The following is a 19,697-nucleotide window of genomic DNA, read 5'->3' as shown; positions in this document are numbered from 1 at the left end:
CATCAGAGGTAGCGATGAGAGGACACCTGTCAGTTGTGTGCAGACAAGGCAAACAGGGAGGAAAGAAAAGGAGAAGAGAGCGCTGAAGAGAGATGCTGGCAGACTTCATGCTGAACGGCCTCAATGTATTGAGTGAAGCTGAAGGAACAGTTGCCTGCTCATAGCAAGGAGAAAGACTCGCTGGTGGAGTCTTGGGAATAAAGCTGTGGAATGGCTACCACCGGGAATGGGGCAGAGAGTCAATAAAAAAATGAAAAACAGGATGACTGGATCATAATCAATAGATAAGAATCAAATTCGGGATTACAGATTCCACCTGGGGCACTAACCCGCTACATAAGAGATGGCACGTGTTCCAGCAGTCACTTACCTGAGGTGGGCTTAGACCATCGCAAGTCAACCTCAGCGAGGTCCTCCAGCTCCTGCTCTGCCTGAACGAGAGACACGGAGAGGATGCGGACAGACTGATAGGCAGCGGTGTTAGACAGCTCGCTTGTGGCATTAAATATCTAGAGAAGAAACAGGAATGTCATTTCTTACACCAACCTGCTTAGCGGGTGGTCAACTATCCTACTGCGTCTGAAACACTCGCAACCCTCTGTTTCCTTCTGAGCCTCCAATATACCAAGATCAAATGAATAACCAAAACCAACGATGCGCTGGTGTGAGTCACCTAGTTCATCTTGACCATGAAGAGTCATGTCCCCAAAGAAGGCAGGAAGGCAGTGAAACCTGACATCTCAAGGAGCAAGTCTGTATCAGATGAGAGGAGCTAAGGAGTGGTTTGGGCTAAAGAAGATCAACGCTCAGCTAGACCACGGTGATATCCTGAAATGAAAACACTTCTATTTGGAAAACGTATCCGATAACATAAAGCCATGGCATTAACTTCTTTGAAAAATGGAGCCCAAAAGGCCGTGGGGAGGTAGATTTGTGTAATCCACACTCCATAAGAGAGGTGTACCCAAAAGAAACACAAATGAGAAATGATCACGGAACTACTGAAACATGCTGAAATCAGTCTCAAAATGCTTATGTTCTCAGCTGGGTCCAGGCAAATCACCAAAGAAAAGCTTGGGAAACATGGCAATCTGAAAGGTAGTATTCAGAGTGACTGCTGAGCACAGTCCCAATGAAACAAAGAAAATGAGACAAAGAAAAGCGTCCCTCCAAAGACACTTCACTTTTCCCCAAATCACTCCATGAACCCTTGGCCGTTGCTGAGAGTACGACAGAAAGGACATGGGGGTTTTCTAGACAAGAATGTATATGCTCTACTGTGTAGATCGTTGTTGGTCCCATTGGGCATCATTCCTCTATGAGCTTACACAAAGTGCTATTTCTTTTCATTCTGATTTTTTCAGTTATTTTATTTTTTAAAAGAATGTATCGTAAATACATTGTTTTGCTTTATTTGTTTGTTTTTTCTTGTCTTCTCTCTATCCCCTTGGACTAGTCCAGTTTTCCCAAAACAAAGGGCTAACAGGAGCATCAGGAAGCCCAGTTATCACTGGCCTCAGGGAACAAGCACTCCAGCTGAGGCAGGACTGGAGATGCACAGGAGGCTGGATACCTTCCATTGGCCGCAAGCCGCAGAGTGTGCAGCTGGCTCGCTTTCCCTCCTGCGCACCACAGAGAATACAGCTGGCCCTCCAGCCCACAGAAGAGAAATGACAGAGCAGCCAGGGTGCCCCCACAGAGTATTTCACTGAAATATGCTGCCCCCGAATCGCCTCTTCACTTGCCACCGAGCCTGTTGTGGCCAATAAGATGACCAGATGCAAATGAATGGCTCTTTTGGTCACAATGGGAGCCACAGCCTGAAATGCTCCCTCTGTGGCAACAGCTCTAGCCTGTCAGGGTTACTGGGCTTTCCACTCTCAGGACACAGATTACATACGGTTGCAGGAAAATTCCATAGTAAATCCAGATCTGTTTGTTCAGGATCTTGCCTGGCAAGTTTAATGTAAAATAAACATTAAAAAGTAAGAACAGGCTAATGCACACACAGTATATTCTGGCAGGGAAATTATTTTTCAGCAGCAAGTACCTGTTAAAAGAATCGCCTGCCTTGAAATTCAGTTCTTCACTAAGCGCTAAGGATCGTCTGCTGCTTCCATGGAAACAGTGCATGGCACTGCTTCCATTCTTGCCACCCACACGAGCTTCCGCACTGACTGGGGACTCAAGTGCCTCATCGCAGGAGATGCCAGCTTGGGGAGGCAGCATGGGTGAACGCACTACTTGTCTTTTCGACCTGGTGCTAACACTGTAGAGCACAGCAAGGCCAACAGGTCGGTGTGGTTGACGGTCTCCTATATTATTACCAGCACACCAACTGGATTCAAAACATTGCCTGAAAAATTTATATTTTCAAACTCACATTTGTGTATCATTTCAAGTCAAACTTGAAAGCCACAGAAAGTGTTAAAAAAAAAAAAAAGAAAAAGGGCGGGGGGCATGGGGAGAAAATTTTTGCTGTACCTGATGACAATTACCTCTTGGTATCCTTTCCCAATATCACCAAGCCTTTTTGATGGAAGCATTTCCTCAGGGATATGGGCAGCAAACTTAGGAATAAAGAGATTTCAGGAAGATTTTCATTTAAATGACACTTGGTTTCCCTGCTGATGAAAGGGGAAGCCTTACTCCATCTGCTGAGATCAAATTTCATCTCATCAAACACCTCAGTGTAATTATTTTTCTACCAAGTATTTAAATGAGGATGTAAATGAATACCGAGGTATTTGAAGTCATTAAGGCTGCTGCGCCTGAGAGGGACCGCCACTGCCTCTCTGGGGACCGGCAGTTCGCCATCAAAGCAGCTGCTCACTAGTGTTCATTTTGTAACCTTTACACCACATTCTTGAATTAATGAAGAGACGTCAAGAATCTATTTCCTCAGAGAATCTTGGCATGGGGTCTGCACAGGGAGCAAGGCATGTGTATGACTCTGTGTGTGTGTGTGTGTTTGTGTGTGTGTGTGTGTGTACGCACACTAAAGGACACAGGAAAACTTTACTTAAAAGAATTTGGATTCTGTAAGTTATTTTACCTTCTACTACAGTGTAATTTAGCAGTTTTTAAAGTTGAGGAAATAACTATAAATAAGCCATCCGTCATGACTTCTGTGAATCTCTTAGTGTAATGTGTTACTGAACCTTCTCTATCTGGATTTTAATTTCTCTACTTGTAAAGTAGAAATGTGGGGATTGCCAAAATATTGAAAAATGGGTTTCCTGTCAAACAGTGGCCATTTTCTCCTGAGCTTAACTAGAAATATCCAAGTCTTAAGACCTACCCTGTCTTAGGAGGAGACAGATGAACATTTAGACTTTTCTCCATTTATAAACATCTCACTCAGTGTTATAAATAACACTCAATTTTAAAATTCCACTTTACCCTAACAAGATGGCCATACAATCTGCCATTTCCTTCATTTGAATATGAAGAGTGGTAGGTTATAGTGGAAAACTTATCTCCACAGAAAAGTCACATGGAGGGAGGGAAGGAAAAAGAACAAGACAGACACTAAGTATGTGTGTGGCGGAGGGAGTCTTTAGGAGAAAAGGAGCAAAAAGGAATAACAGAGGAGTCACATACAGCACCCTTTTGATCAAAAATAAAGTTCTCCAAAATGTTAAGAGACTAAGAAAACTTGGCTTTTGGTACTGTCAGCACCTAAAATGCCATCATATAAACTAAGTGCATCATTTAAAACCAAAAAATAAAAAATTAACACTTTGCTGTGCCAGATGGAATCTTTTTTCTATTTCCCTGTATCTTAGAGCTTATAGCCTTTGTTTAATAAAGACGATGCTAAAGAGTAAGTTCTAGCCAGAAAGAATGTGTTGACTCTTAACAATCAAAATCTGACTTCATTTGACAGAAAATGGGATGAGATCCACTGGCATAGATTGCTATTGAGAACCTGACTTTATAAATACAAATAGATCTGGTCCATGCCTTTCTGTGTAAACAGAGAAGTGCAATTAAAGCATTAGGAAAGAACTGTTTTCCTTAATGAGTTAACAGCAATCCCACTTCTACACAAAACCATGCTTTCTATCAAAAGCTAAAAACTTCAATTTTGCTTCCATTCATTTATGCTAAAAGGGAGCCCGGTTAAAGTTCACTTTAATAAACATTTAAATTTAAAAAGTTTACATATTTTTACGTAGGGCAGGAAGCAAGAGTAAATAAAAAAGGGTGGCCAGTTAGCTCAGTTGATTAGAGTGTGGTGTTGATAACACCAAGGTTGCCGGTTCAATCCCCACATGGGCCACTGTGAGCTGTGCCCTTCTTTAAAAAAAAAAAAAGAGAGTAAATAAAATATTGGTTGGGAAGACATAAACACAAGAATTTAGATTTTGAATTAGAAAACTAATAATGAAGTGAAGTACCTAGGTCCAGAGTAGAATCTTTTTAGTAGCTTTATTTATTAATCAGTTAAAACAAAAAGAAAGAAGAAACTATAAGGACTATAAGGGTTAGAAGCAATTCAAGCAAAACAAGAAATAAAGTACGTAAAAGGACTCAATTTTATAAATTTTTTTAAAAAGAAATTAATTGAGTTGATGGTCTAGTTGTAGAGATTTTTAAACCTCAAATTTAAACATTTCTGAAAGACAGAAAAGCAGATAATGAAAGAAAGGCAGTAAAATAAAAATCAACTTGAGAAGAAACTGAGTTTTAGAGAAAGAGCTAGAGAAGACAATAATCTTTCCAAATTCTTAACCTATTAAAGGAAACAAATCAAAGTACACAGAACATATTAATGGCAATCAATAATGCAAATTATGTATTCCTGAGATCCTCATTTATATAATGTGTCTCTTTATTGTATAATGAGCCTTTGATAGACATTTAAGAGATTAGTTAAGTCAATACCAATTTCTTATTTTTCAAAACTTTCTTTTTAAAATTATAGTTATTTCATGCTTAATATAGGAAAATACAGACAAGCAAAGAAAATCAGTCCCGATTTCAAATGTGCCAAAGAACTTAATTCATGCTATTTCTCTGGAGCTCTGATAATGAGTGACAAAGGTAGCACTGATCTTTCAGCAATATTTTAAGCTGATATAATTTAAATACGTCTATGAACTTGCTATTACACTGTCTAGCCCTGATCCTAATTTAAATGAAACAATGGTCTCCTTTACTTTTATTTCTAAATCAGACAGCTGCCACTAAAGAAACAAAGCAATGATAATTCTGAGGCCCAAAGCACTAACTCCAATCACACCCTATCCAGAAATCCACTCTCCTTATTCTCGACTGTTTTTTGTGTTTAATTAGAAAGTAGAGTTGACCTCAAAAAGAAATCTGAGTGCTAAACACATATAGCACCAAAGCTTTTGTTCTACCAGATGCCTTGCTATAATACCAAACTATTAAGAGATCTTCTTCCCTTGATAACTTTTCCAATATTCTTTTTATCCAGCTTTACTTAGGAGACCTCACGGTCTATCAGAGGGGCCCTATTCTCTAATAGCAATGGAGACAGGAACACTGCAAGGTGAGTTTCATCATTGACCGACATACTGGCAAGCTGGCATCCTCTGGATCTGTCCCACCTGACTCTCCATGTACTGTACAGTGGTACCTCGGTTTTCGAACGTCTCCATTGACGAACATTTCAGTTTACAAACGCCGTAAACCCAGAAGTAAATGCTTTGGTTTTCAAACACGCCTCAGAAGTCAAACATGTCACGTGGCTTCCACTGAGTGCAAGATCCTGAGGCCTAGCTGTCAGCTATTTTCGAACATTTCAGAACTCGAACAGTCTTCCAGATTACGCACAAAAACTGAGGTACCACTGTATACACTGCATTCCCTACTTAGGAGCCTACACAGTGCTCTTGCTCTTGACACTCTAGCAGGGGAAAAAGAGCCCAGTGATGCCTCTGTATATTCATAATAAAGGAGAAAAAATACTAGGTCTCAAAATTTAAAACAGTTAATTTTCAAAGGCAGTAACTGAAAGTGAGGAAAAAAAATTGACACTAACAAAAGAAACCATAGGCTATGAAATAGTTGCGCAAAAAAGGTCATTACTAGCATATTATTTTTTCTATGTGGATAAAAAATGTATATTAATTTGACATATGAATATTTATATATCAATTTGATATATGACACCTAATTGAAGTATTGAAGTATTAAGATATCTGTAACTTATCTCAGATGGTTCACCAAAAAAAAAAAAAAAAAAAGATAAACCAAATATGGCAAAATATTAACAACTGTCAATCCAGGTGATAAGTAGATAGATGTCTATAAGTCTCTCAACTTTTGTGTCTGTTTGAAATTATTTATAATAAAAAGTTGAAAAAATAATGACATATTATACTCAGACAGCAGTAAAGGCCTTTTAGAGGCAAACAAAATAATTTACTCTTCCATAATGGTTCTGTAAAACAGTTAGGTCAAATATAATCACTGCACCATACAAACTAAGCCTCAGACATTTAACAAAATTCAACATACTTTCATGAGAGAAAAGTCCTCAACACGATAAAAGGCATTTATGAAAAGCCCATGGGTAATGTCATACTCAGTGGTAAAAAAACTGAAAGCTTTCCCCCTAAGTTCAGGAATAAGACAAGGATATCTGCTCTCACCTCTGCTATTCAACATTGTACAGAAGTTCGAGCCAGAGCTATTAGACAAGAAAAAAGAAATAAAAGGCATCCGAATTGTAAAGAAAAGGGGTAAAACTACCTCTACCCACAGATGATATGCTTCTATACATAGAAATTCTCAAAGGAATCCAAAAAAGCTACTAGAGCTAATAAATGAATTCAGCAAAGTTTCAGGTACAAGATAAACATGCAAACATCATTTGTTTCTATATGCCAGAAATGAACAATCCTAAGAGGAAAATAAGAAAGAAATCCCATTTGGAATAGCATCTAAAAGAATTAAATACTTGGGAATGAATCTAGTCAAGGAGGTGAAAGATCTGTACACTGAAAACTATTTAAAAAATGCTGAAAAATATTAAAGAGGATCTAAACTAATGGAAAGAAGTCCCATGTTCATGATAGGAATTAAAATGCCAACACTACCCAAAGCAATCTACAGATTCAAACACAAGACCTATTAAAATTCCAACAGAATTGTTTCCAGAAATGGAAAAGCATATCCTCACATTCGTAAGGAATTCTAAGGGACCCTAACTAGTCAAAACAATCTTGAAAAAGAAGAATGAAGTTGGAGGATTCACACTTCCCAACTTTGAAACTTACTACAAAGCTACAGTAATTAAAACAGTATGGTACTGGCATAAGGAGAGACATATAGACCAATAAGGAAAGAATAGAAAGCCCAGAAATAAACCCTCATATATACGGTTAATTGATTACTGACAAGAGTGCCAAGACCACTCAATGGGGAAAGGACAGTCTTTTCAGCAAATGGTGCTGGGAGAACTGATATCTACTTGCAAACAAACAAACAAAAAAAAAATGAAATTAGATCCTCACCTTATATCATATACCAAAATTGACTCAAAAAGGAATGAAGACCTAAACTTAAGAACTAAAACTATAAAATTCTTAGAAGGCAACACTGGAGAAAATCTTCATGGCATTGTATTTGGCAACAATTTCATGAATATGACACCAAAAGCACAGACAACAAAATTAAAAAATAAATAAACTGGACTTCATAAAAATAAAAAACTTGTGTCCATCAAAGGGCACCCTCAAGAAAGTGAAATGACAACCTACGGAACAGGAGAAAAATATTTTCAAATCATAGATCTGACAAGTGATTAATATCTAGAATATATAAAGAATTCCTACAGCTTAACAAATAACCCAATTCAAAAATGGGTGAAGGACTTGAATAGACATTTCTCCAAAGAAAATATACAAATGGCCAATAAGTACGTAAAATAATAGTCAACAACATTAGTCACTAGGGAAATGCAAATCAAAACCACAATGAAATACCATCTCACACCTACTAGTATGGCTACAGTCAAAAAAAATGGAAAGTAACACATGTGAGGATATAGAGAAACTGGAACCTTTGCATATTTCTAGTAGAAATGTAAAATGGTACAGCCCCTGTGGAAAACAGTTTGGTAGTTCCTCAAAAGTTAAACATAGGGGCAGCCGGATGGCTCAGTTGGTTAGAGCACGAGCTCTGAACAACACGGTTGCCGGTTTAATTCCCACACGGGATGGTGGGCTGTGCCTGCTGCAACTAAAGATTGAAAATGGTGACTGGACTTGGAGCTGGGCTGCGCCCTCCACAACTAGATTGAAGGACAATGACTTGGAGCTGATGGGCCCTGGAGAAACACACTGTTCCCCATTATCCCCCAATAAAAACTAATAAAAAAAAGTTAAACATAGAACTGACAGATGACCCAGCAATTGCAATCATAGGTAGATAGCCAAAAGAGTGGAAAGCAAGGACTGGAACAGGTATCGGCACACCAGTGTTCACAGCAGGATTATTCACAACAGCCAAGAGGTGGAAACAACCCAGGTGTCCATCAACAGATGAATGGATAAAAAAATGTGACACATCCAATAGAATATAATTCAGCCATAAAAATGGATAACATTCTGATACGTGCCACAACATGGATGGACCATGAAAGTATTATGCTTAATAAGTCAGACACAGAAGGACAAATACTGTATGATTCCATTTATATGAGGTACCTAGAATATGCAAATTCATGGAATGAAAGCAGACAGAGATTACCAGGGGCTGGAAGAAGGAGCAAAAGGGGAATAAACGCTTAACAGGTACAGGGTTTATGTTGCGGATGATGAAAAAGTTTTGAGTACAGATAGGGTGATGGGTAAACACAGCATTGCGAATATATTTAATGCTACTGAATTGTACATTTACCAACGGTTAGAATGATAAACATTACATTCATGTAAATACATTTTTTTAAAGCATGTTTTAAAAACAGTCTCAAAAATACCAAGTGATCTGCTCCAAGACATACCCTAGTAAAAGGCAAAGCCAATGTTCCGTCTCAATTTTTCAATCTCCATGACAACAAAAGACATATAGTATATTAGCTGCTCGGCATTAAAACAAAATCTAATTGTTTTGATTTCCTAGGCTCTCCCCAGAAGCTCATCTTCTAAGACCAGTACAAAGGAAGAGTAATCTACTTTGTCTTCAATTTGTTAAGAAATCGCCATTACCATCACATAGGTTCTAGCTTCTGCCTTCAATGTAGCCCAGGGAGGCGGGAAAAGAGATGCCTCACACCTGACAGCACACCAGCCTCTGGAGTTGCATGACCCATTCATATTCTGGCTCCACCATTCACCGTGACCTTAAGCAGGTAATTTAACCTCAGTGGGCCACTTGCCTAGTCTGCGAGATGTGAATAACAGCACTTACCTCATAAAGTTATTAAATCAAATTAATTAATATGTGCAAAGCCCTTAGAACAGTTCTTGGCAAATGGTAAGAACGAAGGTATCTACCTCCTTCTTTTTCTCCTTTTTCATTGTCAACATCATTTATTATCACTGAGACTGCAAATTACCTGTGAAACCGTCATCTGCATGTTACTCTGCCCACTGCAAAGCCAGACATCACCAAATAAGACATCATGCACTCTCAGGGTTAAGTTCCTTCCCCCGAAAGTCTGTTCTGCCATGACTTCATAAGGTCCACCAGCCTTCATAGGATCCAGTATCACCATCCAGCTACTGGAGTATGCTGAAATAATAACAAGGCTCCAAGGAATTAGTCAATCAATTAATTAAACTGAAATTAAAGCCCAATCCTGTCATGCATCATACTCATGTGTGGCTATTCCCAGCCTCAGTGATGAACTGAAATCAAAGCTATGAAAACTGGCCAAATTTCAGACAAGCAAATAGAAATAACAAAAGCAGCCACATTTCTATCCTTAATCTGTGCCAATCCCTCCTTACTATTAACTGGAGCATTTATAAGAAAAGTTACCCAGTTATAATCCTAAATGAGGATAGACAAAAATACAAAGAGATTAAAATTCAAGGGAGTTTAATTTAAAAAAAAAAAGAAATTCTTATTGTATTAGCCAACTGTCAATATTAACATAATCATAATCTAATAGATTTACACAGTGCCCCAAATGTGAGCTCAGGTTAGAGAAAATCATTTATAATCTGAAACTTCCCCTTACTTGATGGTATCGCCTTGTCATCAATCCCCCCGACCTCCTCCCCACATTGCTACCAAGAATTAATACTAGCAGTGGTGTTTTTGCTCCAAAAAACACATCAGAGCTGATTGTACGGCTAGGTCTTATTTTCGGGGAAACACGATATCAAGAGTTAAATAGGTGAGTGGAGAAACTGACACATAAAGAAGTAGTGGGAGGCATATAAATTAATCTCTGTGAAAAAGATATTTAGACTTTTCCAATTAATTATTTTCACAGAGTTATTTACCAGACTTAAGGTTTTCAGGCTGAATTAAGGAGATGAAAAGCTATCCAAAAAAGACCCTGTTTCAGAGATTCATAGCATATTCTTAGGAACCACCCCCCTACCACCTTCCTACCTCTCACCCACTCACACCACCACCCCTGCAAACATCATACTCAGAAACTTAAGGAAAATGTCTTCAAAATGGCAAACTTATGCCTAGGAGAACCAACCAACATGAACAAAGTTGAAAAAAAAAATAAAAGTGAGAACATACCTAAATTGGAGAAATTATCATTTAAAAATAAATGTTCTTGGGATAACGCAAAAGAATAGGAACTGATTTATAACTTGTGTCCATCAGATCCATGTAAATTCAAAGGAAAAGTAATGGTAAGAACTGGAAATGGAGCAACCTAAAGTGATTATACCAGCCTGGAAAAAATAATTATAAAAATACTATCCACGTGCTAACCAGCGTGCTAAATTCTTTCTAATCAGCAAGAGCAAAGCAGAAGCATAAGAAGTCTGGATGCACAACAGGAGCTCAGTAAAAGTTCAAACTATAAAGGATTACTCAGTTTTGGGGGAAATATCCAAAACCCCCCAGGTATCAGTGAAAGGGGGCATGTTTGCTCCTCTCTAAAGCACAGCTGACTGCGCTTGCTCCTCCAGCCCTAAGCGGTCAATTAAGCCCGGGACCAAATGTTCACTATTGTTTTTAAACCACTAATAGCCAGACATCAACATATTAAATGTATAATTCACCTAAAGCGGAAGAATCACTGTTTTGGAAACAGTGGGCAGCTAGTACAGATTGTGTCCCACAGGTGCGTGCGCTCTGTATGGCTCACACTTCTGAGCAGGCAGACACTCCAATCTGTCCCAAATGCAGTCTTGCCAAGGTCTTCCCAGGCTTCTTGCACTGACATCTCTTACTGCAGCTCTGTCCTTCTGCTACCAACATGACTCATTCAGAACGATCAAGTCAACCCCCAGAAAACCTAGCACAAAACTATGTGTTAGCCTTCTACGACTACACCATCCTTTCCTTGTCACTGCTGTTGACTCGGTATTTACACTTTGCCTCAAGTCAGGCAATATGGTTGGCGAAGAAAACGGCCTTCACCAGAGCTTCTGAAAGTTTAGCTGCCCAGCAATAAAAAGACAAATAAGGGAAGACGGACATTTGGGCAAAACATGACAATCCCATCCTATGACAATCAGAGGACGAGCTCCCTCCGCGGAGGGGAAAAGAACTACAAATCAAGGCCTGAGCCTTATTCCCAAGAATCGTTCTCCAGAGGAAACCTGTCAGCTCACTCAAAGACCCTGGAGAATTTCCTTCTGTTCTACTCCTCAAGTTCTTCTAATTTCTAGCTTTTCCCCTCTCCTACTTTACAGAAAAATACATTGATACAGCAATGAGTGTTAAGTGAAGTTTAACTGCCAGGAGGGGCAGAGGTAATCAGATCCACTACAGAAAGGTGCGTGTCTGCCTGAATTTATCATCATGATTTAGGTAAACAGATATATTTTCTCTAACTTAGGAAAATACAAAAAAGACTAAACCCCTTAGAAAAATAAAGTCCATTAGGTTGAGTCCAAATAATAAAACTGAGTCACTGACCACAGAGAGTTGAAGTTCACCAACCAGCTGGCTTCCTGCTGATTCTGGTGGGCTTTCGGAGCAACAGTTGCTCTGGGTCCTTCTTCTGGGCCCTAATCACTTGCTATTTTGTAACTTCATTTCCCATCCAGGCCTAGGTTTCTGTAAATTGTCTTCCTATTCAAATCTCTGCTTCCTCATATTCTTTTTTCCCCCATCTAGGAAGATTCACCTCCTACCTTCTTTACACAGCTACTTGGGAGTGTTTACTGTGTGCCAGGCACTCCATCATGTAAATGACAGAAACACACCACCCCACACCCCCAGGGTTATACTGACAAGAAAGCCTAGGGCTTTGTGTTTTCACATGTAATGGTTAGCATACCTAGTGGCCTATTCCTTATTGTTCATCTTCTCTTCACATTCCAGCCAAGAGCACAGGTAAAGAACTCTGTGTCCGTTTCCTCTCCATCTCCCTGACCAAACCCCATCTCAAAATGGGAAGAACAAACAATTAAAGGGAAAAAAATTAAAATAATTTGTCTAGAGACATGATTAGTCATAAAGTGCTTTCTCTTTTCTTTTTGCTATTCACATCAGATGTTAATTATTTTTCAGGTTGTTGTGCCAAATTTCAGATGCCAAGAACAGAAAAAGGAAAATCATCCATGACCTTTCCCTTCTCTAGAGGAAAAACCTGGAGCTGGAAAAAACCACTCTATTCATTTCCTCCCCTACAGAACCCTGGCACTTCACCAGCTGCAAATCGGTTCAGTGGTTTGTGGAAGGGACTTGGAGGTAAAGAAGGCTTTACTGCCCAAACTGCCCCTTTCTGACCTGTCTTTATTCTGTATAATATCCATCTCCACCATCACCAAACATAAATGTGAAAAAAAGCTCACTTTTCAGTCAATAAAACTGTTTATGTAAGTTACTTAAACTGTACCATGTTATGGCAGACACACCCACACCCTACCGTGACCCCTCAATAAGTCACACCCTTTTATAATCCCCTCCCCTCAAGTGCAGGCAGTCTCTGATTTGCTTCCAACCAACAGAAATGGCAAAGGGCACGAGACATCATTCTCATGATTAGGTCACATTACATGGAAAAGATAAAGGGATTTTGCAGATGTGATCAAGTCCCGAGTCAGTTGACTTTAAGTTAATAAAAAGCAAGATTATCCTGGGTGAGCCTGACATAATAAGGTGAGTCCTTCAAAATTGCGTCTAGAGGTCAGAGGTTGGAAGCAGCTGAGACATGGCCAGGAAAATCCTACAGGCAGAGGGAAATGAATCTGCCAGTAGTGTGAAGGGGCTTGGAAGTGGATCATTCCCCAGTCGAGCCTCTGGATGAGGACACACCCTGGCTGAAGCCTGGATTTCAGCCTGTGACACCCTGACAAGAGAACCCAGATAAACAACAGCCAGGCTACAGATCTACAGAAATTGTGCGACAGTAAAAGTATGTCATTTTAAGCACTTAAGTTTGTGGTAATCTATTATGTAGCACAGAAAATTAGTACGCATGCTAACACTGCAACCAGGAGCTTTTTATTTTTCTAAGGGGTTTAGTCTTTTTGTATTTTTCTAAGTTAGAGAAAATAAATGTTTACCTCAATCATGATGATAAATTCAGGCAGACACAACCTCATTTTATCACCCACGTATGCATCCCCCATGTGAGTAAAAGTGAACGGATGTGCTATTCTCCCCAATTTGATTCCTTGTGTCTGAATCATCATGCATCATTTGACAACATGGTTTGAACAGGCCCAGTAATTGACCATATTCCCAATCATCCCTCAGGTTTTAATTTTCCCAATGTTTAAGTGTCAGTCGGCTGGACAAAAACCTTTATGTTGTTAAATTCCACTTTGTTGTGGGCACCTAGGGGATTACAGGTAATAAGTTAAATATTAACAGAGATAGACAGAGTGGCAAACTGCAGTAGTCTAGCTGAAAAATCCCAGAGTCCTCATGAATACTTAAATAGAAGTCAACCCTTCCATATACCCTGCAGTGTCTCTTGTGAGAACCATTTTGTTTCCTCCCCTGTGAAATTTCCTACATGTCTACCTTCTTTATTCCAAATAACGCTTTATCCATTTTGCTTCATGGGCAGGACAGAGCAAAATGCCCACTGAAGTAGGTTTGTGGATCTATACAAACTAAAATACCTTTGTTCTCCACCAAGCAAATGTAGAAAGCCTAAGAACAGATCTGCCCCCGCCACCATATCTTTAACTCTTCTAGACAGAGGCTCCTTTGTAGGGACTCTGCGCATGAAGGTTGCTAATTCTCACCTTCTTGACCATCCTCACATGACTACCTTGGGTCAAGCCTTCACTGGCTGTTGCCTGAATATCATAATAGCCTGGTAACAGGTCCCATCATCTCTACTCTGATCGATCTCCAATCCATCTTCCACAGTGCTGCCAGGGTAATCCTTCTAAAACAAAAATCTGATTGTGCTATTTTGCTGCTTCAAATCCACTGATCCAAAATAGAGTATCCACTCCTTAGCAATGACAAACAAGCCTCCTACAATTCCAACCTTGTCTCCTGTCACCCACCACCAGTCACGTACCCCAGTGTTCCAGACAAACACACCTACTTAGCATTTCTCCAATGACCCATGCTCACTTGGGCCTCCAGGCCTTTGCCCAGACTATTCCCTCTACCTGGTTTGCCCTACTCATCTTTCAAGATGAGTCATAAAACTTAGACTAAGTTAATTATCCCTACTAAGCACTCCCATGGCACCCTGTACTTCCCAATTGTGACACATATCACACTTAATTGTAATTGCTTATTATTTTTCTGTCTCCTCCCCTAATCTATGAGCTTTATTAGGGGAGAGACCACATCTATTTGTCTTATCACTGTATCACAGTACCTAACACAGTATCTAGCACATAGAAGACATTCAATAAATGTTTGAGTGACTAACCAAAATAATGACAACAACAGTAACAACAGCTAACATTTATTCAGTATTTATTGTGTGCCAGGCACTGTTCTGAGTGCTTTATATGTGTTAACTCAATGAATCCCCACAACAATCCCAAATACTACTATTATCTCACTTTTCAAATAAATAAATTGTGACACAGAGATATTAAATAGTATGTCCGAGGTTATACAGCCATTAAGTGAGGGAGTCAGGACCTAAACCCAAACAGTGAATTCCAGAGCCTAGGTTCTTAACCAGTCCTCCATACTGCCTTTCCTTTATACACGATTCAGTTCAAGTGCCCCTTCTGTAGAAATCTTCCCTTACTGTCCAATGTGAGGTAGGTGTTTCGTTTCTGCATCCCATGACACCCCTTATATAACTGCCTCAGAGCAGTTATCACACTGCTCTCTGGGACTTGGTACCTATGCCCGTTATTCCATGAGCTCCTTGAGAACAGGCACTTTGACTTAATCTCAGTTTTCTTTGTATTCTCAGTGCCTGGCACACAGTAAACACTCAAATAACTTTTATGGATGGATGAATCAATGGATGGCCTGAGCTGGAGCACACGCATTCATTTTCAGATACTCCAGCAGATGGCAGAAGAAGACAAAAGCTGAACAGAGGATGGGCAGCCTTACTTTTCACAGCGGTCACTTTCCTCATGATGGTTTCCTGATGTTGGCAAAGGGTCACTGTCACTGTGGCTCCAGATGTGCCATACCCCCAAATCACTGCCCCCGCAGGCTTCTTCTGCAGCACCATGTGATTATCGATGTATGAAGCAAATCGAAAACCAGCACCTAAAAAATTTAGCAAACACTTAGAAGAGCATCCTCCCCAGGAAGAGCATCGTGGATTGAATCTGGTTGAACAGCAAGGAAAATACAGCCTTTATACAAGAGAATTTGAATATACCCCATCGTTTTAATCTTCTAAAACTAGATCTTACTCCTCCTAATGAGGTAAGCAACATAACAAGAACAGTTTCCAACAATATGCAGCCCAGTACAAGACCAATAAGGAAAACATGAAGAGCCTAGAGCAACCAATGTGCCACAGACCTCGTCGCCTTCAGAGCTCTTGATGTGCCTTTGCTCTCAGGCTTGGCCCTAACACTCTCCCCCAAAATCATTAAAATGCTCCTTTTATGCACCCCATAGGTGGTGTTTATGAGAAAAATAAACCACTTCCCTTCCCCTACTTTCCATTGCCACGCCCACTTCTAGCAGCTGGGAATAAAGCAGCCTGCCTCTCTCCACTAGTTCTATCTAATCATGTCTCCCCTTTCCATCCTACCAGTGTGAGTTTCCCTCGAATAACTCCCCTCACTGTGGTTTTTTTGACAACCCACTGAAAATTCTAAATAAGCATTTATGAATATCTGCGACAAGCCTGCTTCCTTCTAAGGTAAATTCAGAGAAATTAAGATGTAAGAAATAAGGTCGGTGAAAGACAGAAGGTCAAAATGTCTGAACAAAGGTCTTTTGTCCCCATTTTACCCATTTCACAAGCTAAATTATGCAAAAAAGAACAAGAGGAAAAGCACTAGAAACTGGGTTCTATTCTAGAGTCACTAACAAGACTGAATAAGAACTCACTTTAACAAGATCGTTCCTATTTTTAACATCCAGCCTATATCGAAGTATTTTATTAATAACAAGTATCTATCCAAATGATCTGTGAGTTCCTTATCGCAGCTTAAAAGGGAGAAAACAACTTAAGTAACATCCCAATTTGTCTGAACAGAACAGACAAAAATCCTTAGAATAATTAACAAAAATTAAGATTTTTTTTTTTAAAGAATTTTAAACAAAAATGATAGGCAGGAAAGAGAATCAGACCTAACAAGGCTGACATTTTCCTCCCTGGAAGCTACAAAATGATGACAGCCCCTTAGGCTATACAGAGCAGCACAGCTAATGGGGCCTCCTACACAGAATCGGTGGCCTATTTGTCCCGTGCTTCGAATAACAGCCCCAGTCCCTAAATATTCACAGTTCTCTTATGAATTAGTTCCATCATGAAACCTACATGACAATCAAAGTTCATCCAGAAGGCCCACTGGGCTGGAGATGCACGGCTACCAGGAACAAAATGCTCTAAGACACCCAGAATTGCATAAGCTCGTTGGCAGCCTGCAGTAGGGAAGGGGAGAAGCACACGCTTGCGCATGTGTGTGCGTGTGTGTGTGTGTGTGAAGGCCTTGTCTCTGGTAGGTGCTTCTTATAGAACAAAACTGAAAACCAACGGCCTAAGAGCTAAGCAGAGAGAGGGTGGGGAATAGGGGAATGGAGTGAATAAAACTGGCTGCTGCTGCATATGAGCCCATGCAAATGGAGGGTTCTAGACATGTGCAGCCACTGTCTCAGAAGCTGGGGGAAATGCCTTTCCAAGTCAGTATGTTTTCCCCAACACAGATTTACTGAACCTCTTTGTGCATAGCTCTACTCTGAGTTAAAGAATAGTAGAAGTGGAAAGGATCTTTCACACCCTGGGGTATAACCATGTTATTTACTGATCAGTAAGACTGAGACCCTAGTAGATTACATAATTTTTAAAAATACCTTGAATATTAATTAATTAATTCTACAAATATTTATTGATGCCTATGTCCCAGGCACCATTTTAAGCACTGAGGATACAACAGTGAAAAGACCAAAAAGAAAAAAACCAGACCAAATCCTTGCCAGCAGGGAGCTTACATTCTACTGGGGAGCTTACCTGTGGCAGGCACACTGCAGACATTACATTTCTTTGGCCTCCAATCACATAGGTAGTTTATGACAGGAATGGAAACCAAGCCACTTGATTCCAAAGTTACTGTCATTTCCACTCTGTCACAGTTCGAAGTGGTAAATCAAAGAAAAGTCATATTCCCTGTGCTCACATTCTAAGCTGAGTAGACAACAGAACACTACCAAGGAATGGAGCAATGGACAAAACAGGAGAACAAGAAAGGAGTAGGGATTGGTAACTGTTTTTGTCAAACACAAGACACACTTAATGTTTGATTTTTGATTTTTTTTTTAGGTCTTTAATTTTTCATTTGGGTGTTGGGACTAGAAAAACAGGAACTCTGTTCTGGGGAAGAGGCCATCATCAAAAGTAGGCTGACAAAATTAGGGCAGTGGTTACATCTGGTGAGGAACCAGAGGCTACATTGGGGAGGAACACCCAGGGAATTTCAGTAAAATTGGCAATGTTCTAGTACTTAAATTGGGCGGAACACCCATAGGTGTTCATTTTATTGTTTCATTGTCACATACGTATAGGGCAGAGCATCCATGGGTATTCATTTTATTATTTCATTGTTACATATAGAGCAGAGCACACATGGGTGTTCATTTTATTGTTTCACTGTTACATATGTTTTGTACATCTCAAATATTACATGATAAACATGGGCACAGGAGTAATAAATTGAAAGAAAGATGCCAGGATATGCAACCAAATAAGAAGGAAATTTTAAAGCATTAATCAACGAAAAATATAGTCAATGTTAATAGTGATGCAACAACATGACCCAAAGGCAAAGATAAAATATTCAGTTAACAGCCTTTAATAGCAAAAATAATACAATAATGGCCCTACTCTCCTTTTTATCTTCTCCTCACCTCATATGCTAGATTCAAAGGTCACTGGGTGGGGATGAGTCAGAAAACTATTAGTTTCCACTTTTGTTAAACCCTGAAAAACCACATATGGGCTGCAGTTTGTCCAAATCTGGGTGCTTTTTGGATTCTTAGGTAAAGCAGCAGTCATTTTTCTGCACTCCAACTGTTCTCCTACCTCAACTTTCATTTCTTAACAGAGATCTTTGTGGTCCACCATTTGCGTGTTTGAAGATAAACAAATAGATCCAGCATTATCACTTAAACTTTGCATCAGCAGACAATATTCCATCTTCTGGTTTCTCCATGGATGTGACCCAGTGTCCAGCCCCGCATATTCAAATGACAGGTTATCATCTGGACAACAGTCAAAGTGAGTCACCCTCCTCCCCAATGCCACGAATATTATCCCACCACCAATATCTGTAAGCTGCACCAGAAACCAAAGCTGAGCCTTAAATATTCTGAGCTAGTGAGGGGGTTGTTATTTCTTAGCCCTAATCACCATTTAAACGTAAAATCTAATTTCCAGCCTGAAGCAAACCCTCCCCCAGGATACCACTGAGGAGGCAGCACTGCAATGTTTTGGATGACTCAGTCACCTGTTTCCAAATATTATTTAACTGGCTTCGCCCCTCCCCTGCAGCTTTTCAAATACCCCGAGGCCCTCTCCACTCAGATCAACCCAACTCTCCCTCTGCCCAACGCGCCGCATTCTAACAGCGGTGGATCGGAAGGAGGAAGCTAAGGGCTGGGGCACCAGCCCAGCAGAATCTGCAGCCCACGCCTGGGTCGGAAACCCCTTCCGGGATCTCGACAGGGGCGTTAGTGGAGTCCTCCAAGCATGGGGGATGTCGGAACCCGCGCAGGCTGACCCGTGGGGTCGGGCCGGACCGGGCCGCCTCACCTGCACCCGTGTGGGCCCGCAGTATTAATGGCAGCACCATCCACAATACATATTCCGGGCCCACCATGTTAGCTAGGATCCGTCCTCCAGCGCGGGCCTCAGGCCTCGGACTCCGGGTGGGGGTGGGGACTGAGCGGGGCGGGGCCTGGGGGCGGGGCCTGATTGGGGCGGGGCCGTGGGCGGGGCAGACCTGACCCCACCC

General features: G+C 40.4%; 1 protein-coding gene and 1 long non-coding RNA gene across 3 annotated transcripts in view; one reads left to right on the top strand and one right to left on the bottom strand.

Moving 5' to 3' along the window:
- SIAE (sialic acid acetylesterase) overlaps positions 1–19,697 on the bottom strand; it is a 38,588-nt gene that overhangs the window by 18,558 nt on the left and 333 nt on the right. Inside the window, exons 1-4 of one of the 2 annotated variants that reach the window (XM_019710422.3) lie at positions 19,496–19,626; positions 15,616–15,777; positions 9,536–9,711; positions 371–509 (exon numbers count right to left, since the gene is read on the bottom strand). In XM_019710422.3, coding sequence (XP_019565981.2) covers positions 371–509; positions 9,536–9,711; positions 15,616–15,777; positions 19,496–19,562 — 544 coding nt within the window. In that variant the 5' untranslated portion in view covers positions 19,563–19,626. Of the gene's footprint in view, positions 1–370; positions 510–9,535; positions 9,712–15,615; positions 15,778–19,495; positions 19,627–19,697 lie in introns of those variants that run through there. The other variant, XM_074321706.2, reaches the window with a different exon arrangement.
- Positions 6,092–12,949, top strand: LOC141569246 (uncharacterized). The gene is made up of 2 exons (XR_012492746.2): positions 6,092–9,328; positions 12,634–12,949. It is a non-coding gene; the product is annotated as an uncharacterized LOC141569246 (long non-coding RNA).

This window comes from Rhinolophus sinicus, chromosome 9, assembly GCF_057876585.1.
Source record: "Rhinolophus sinicus isolate RSI-liver-muscle chromosome 9, RSI-T2T, whole genome shotgun sequence".
NCBI classification, from domain to species: Eukaryota; Metazoa; Chordata; class Mammalia; order Chiroptera; family Rhinolophidae; genus Rhinolophus; species Rhinolophus sinicus.
This window is presented reverse-complemented; position numbering and strand designations above follow the sequence as displayed.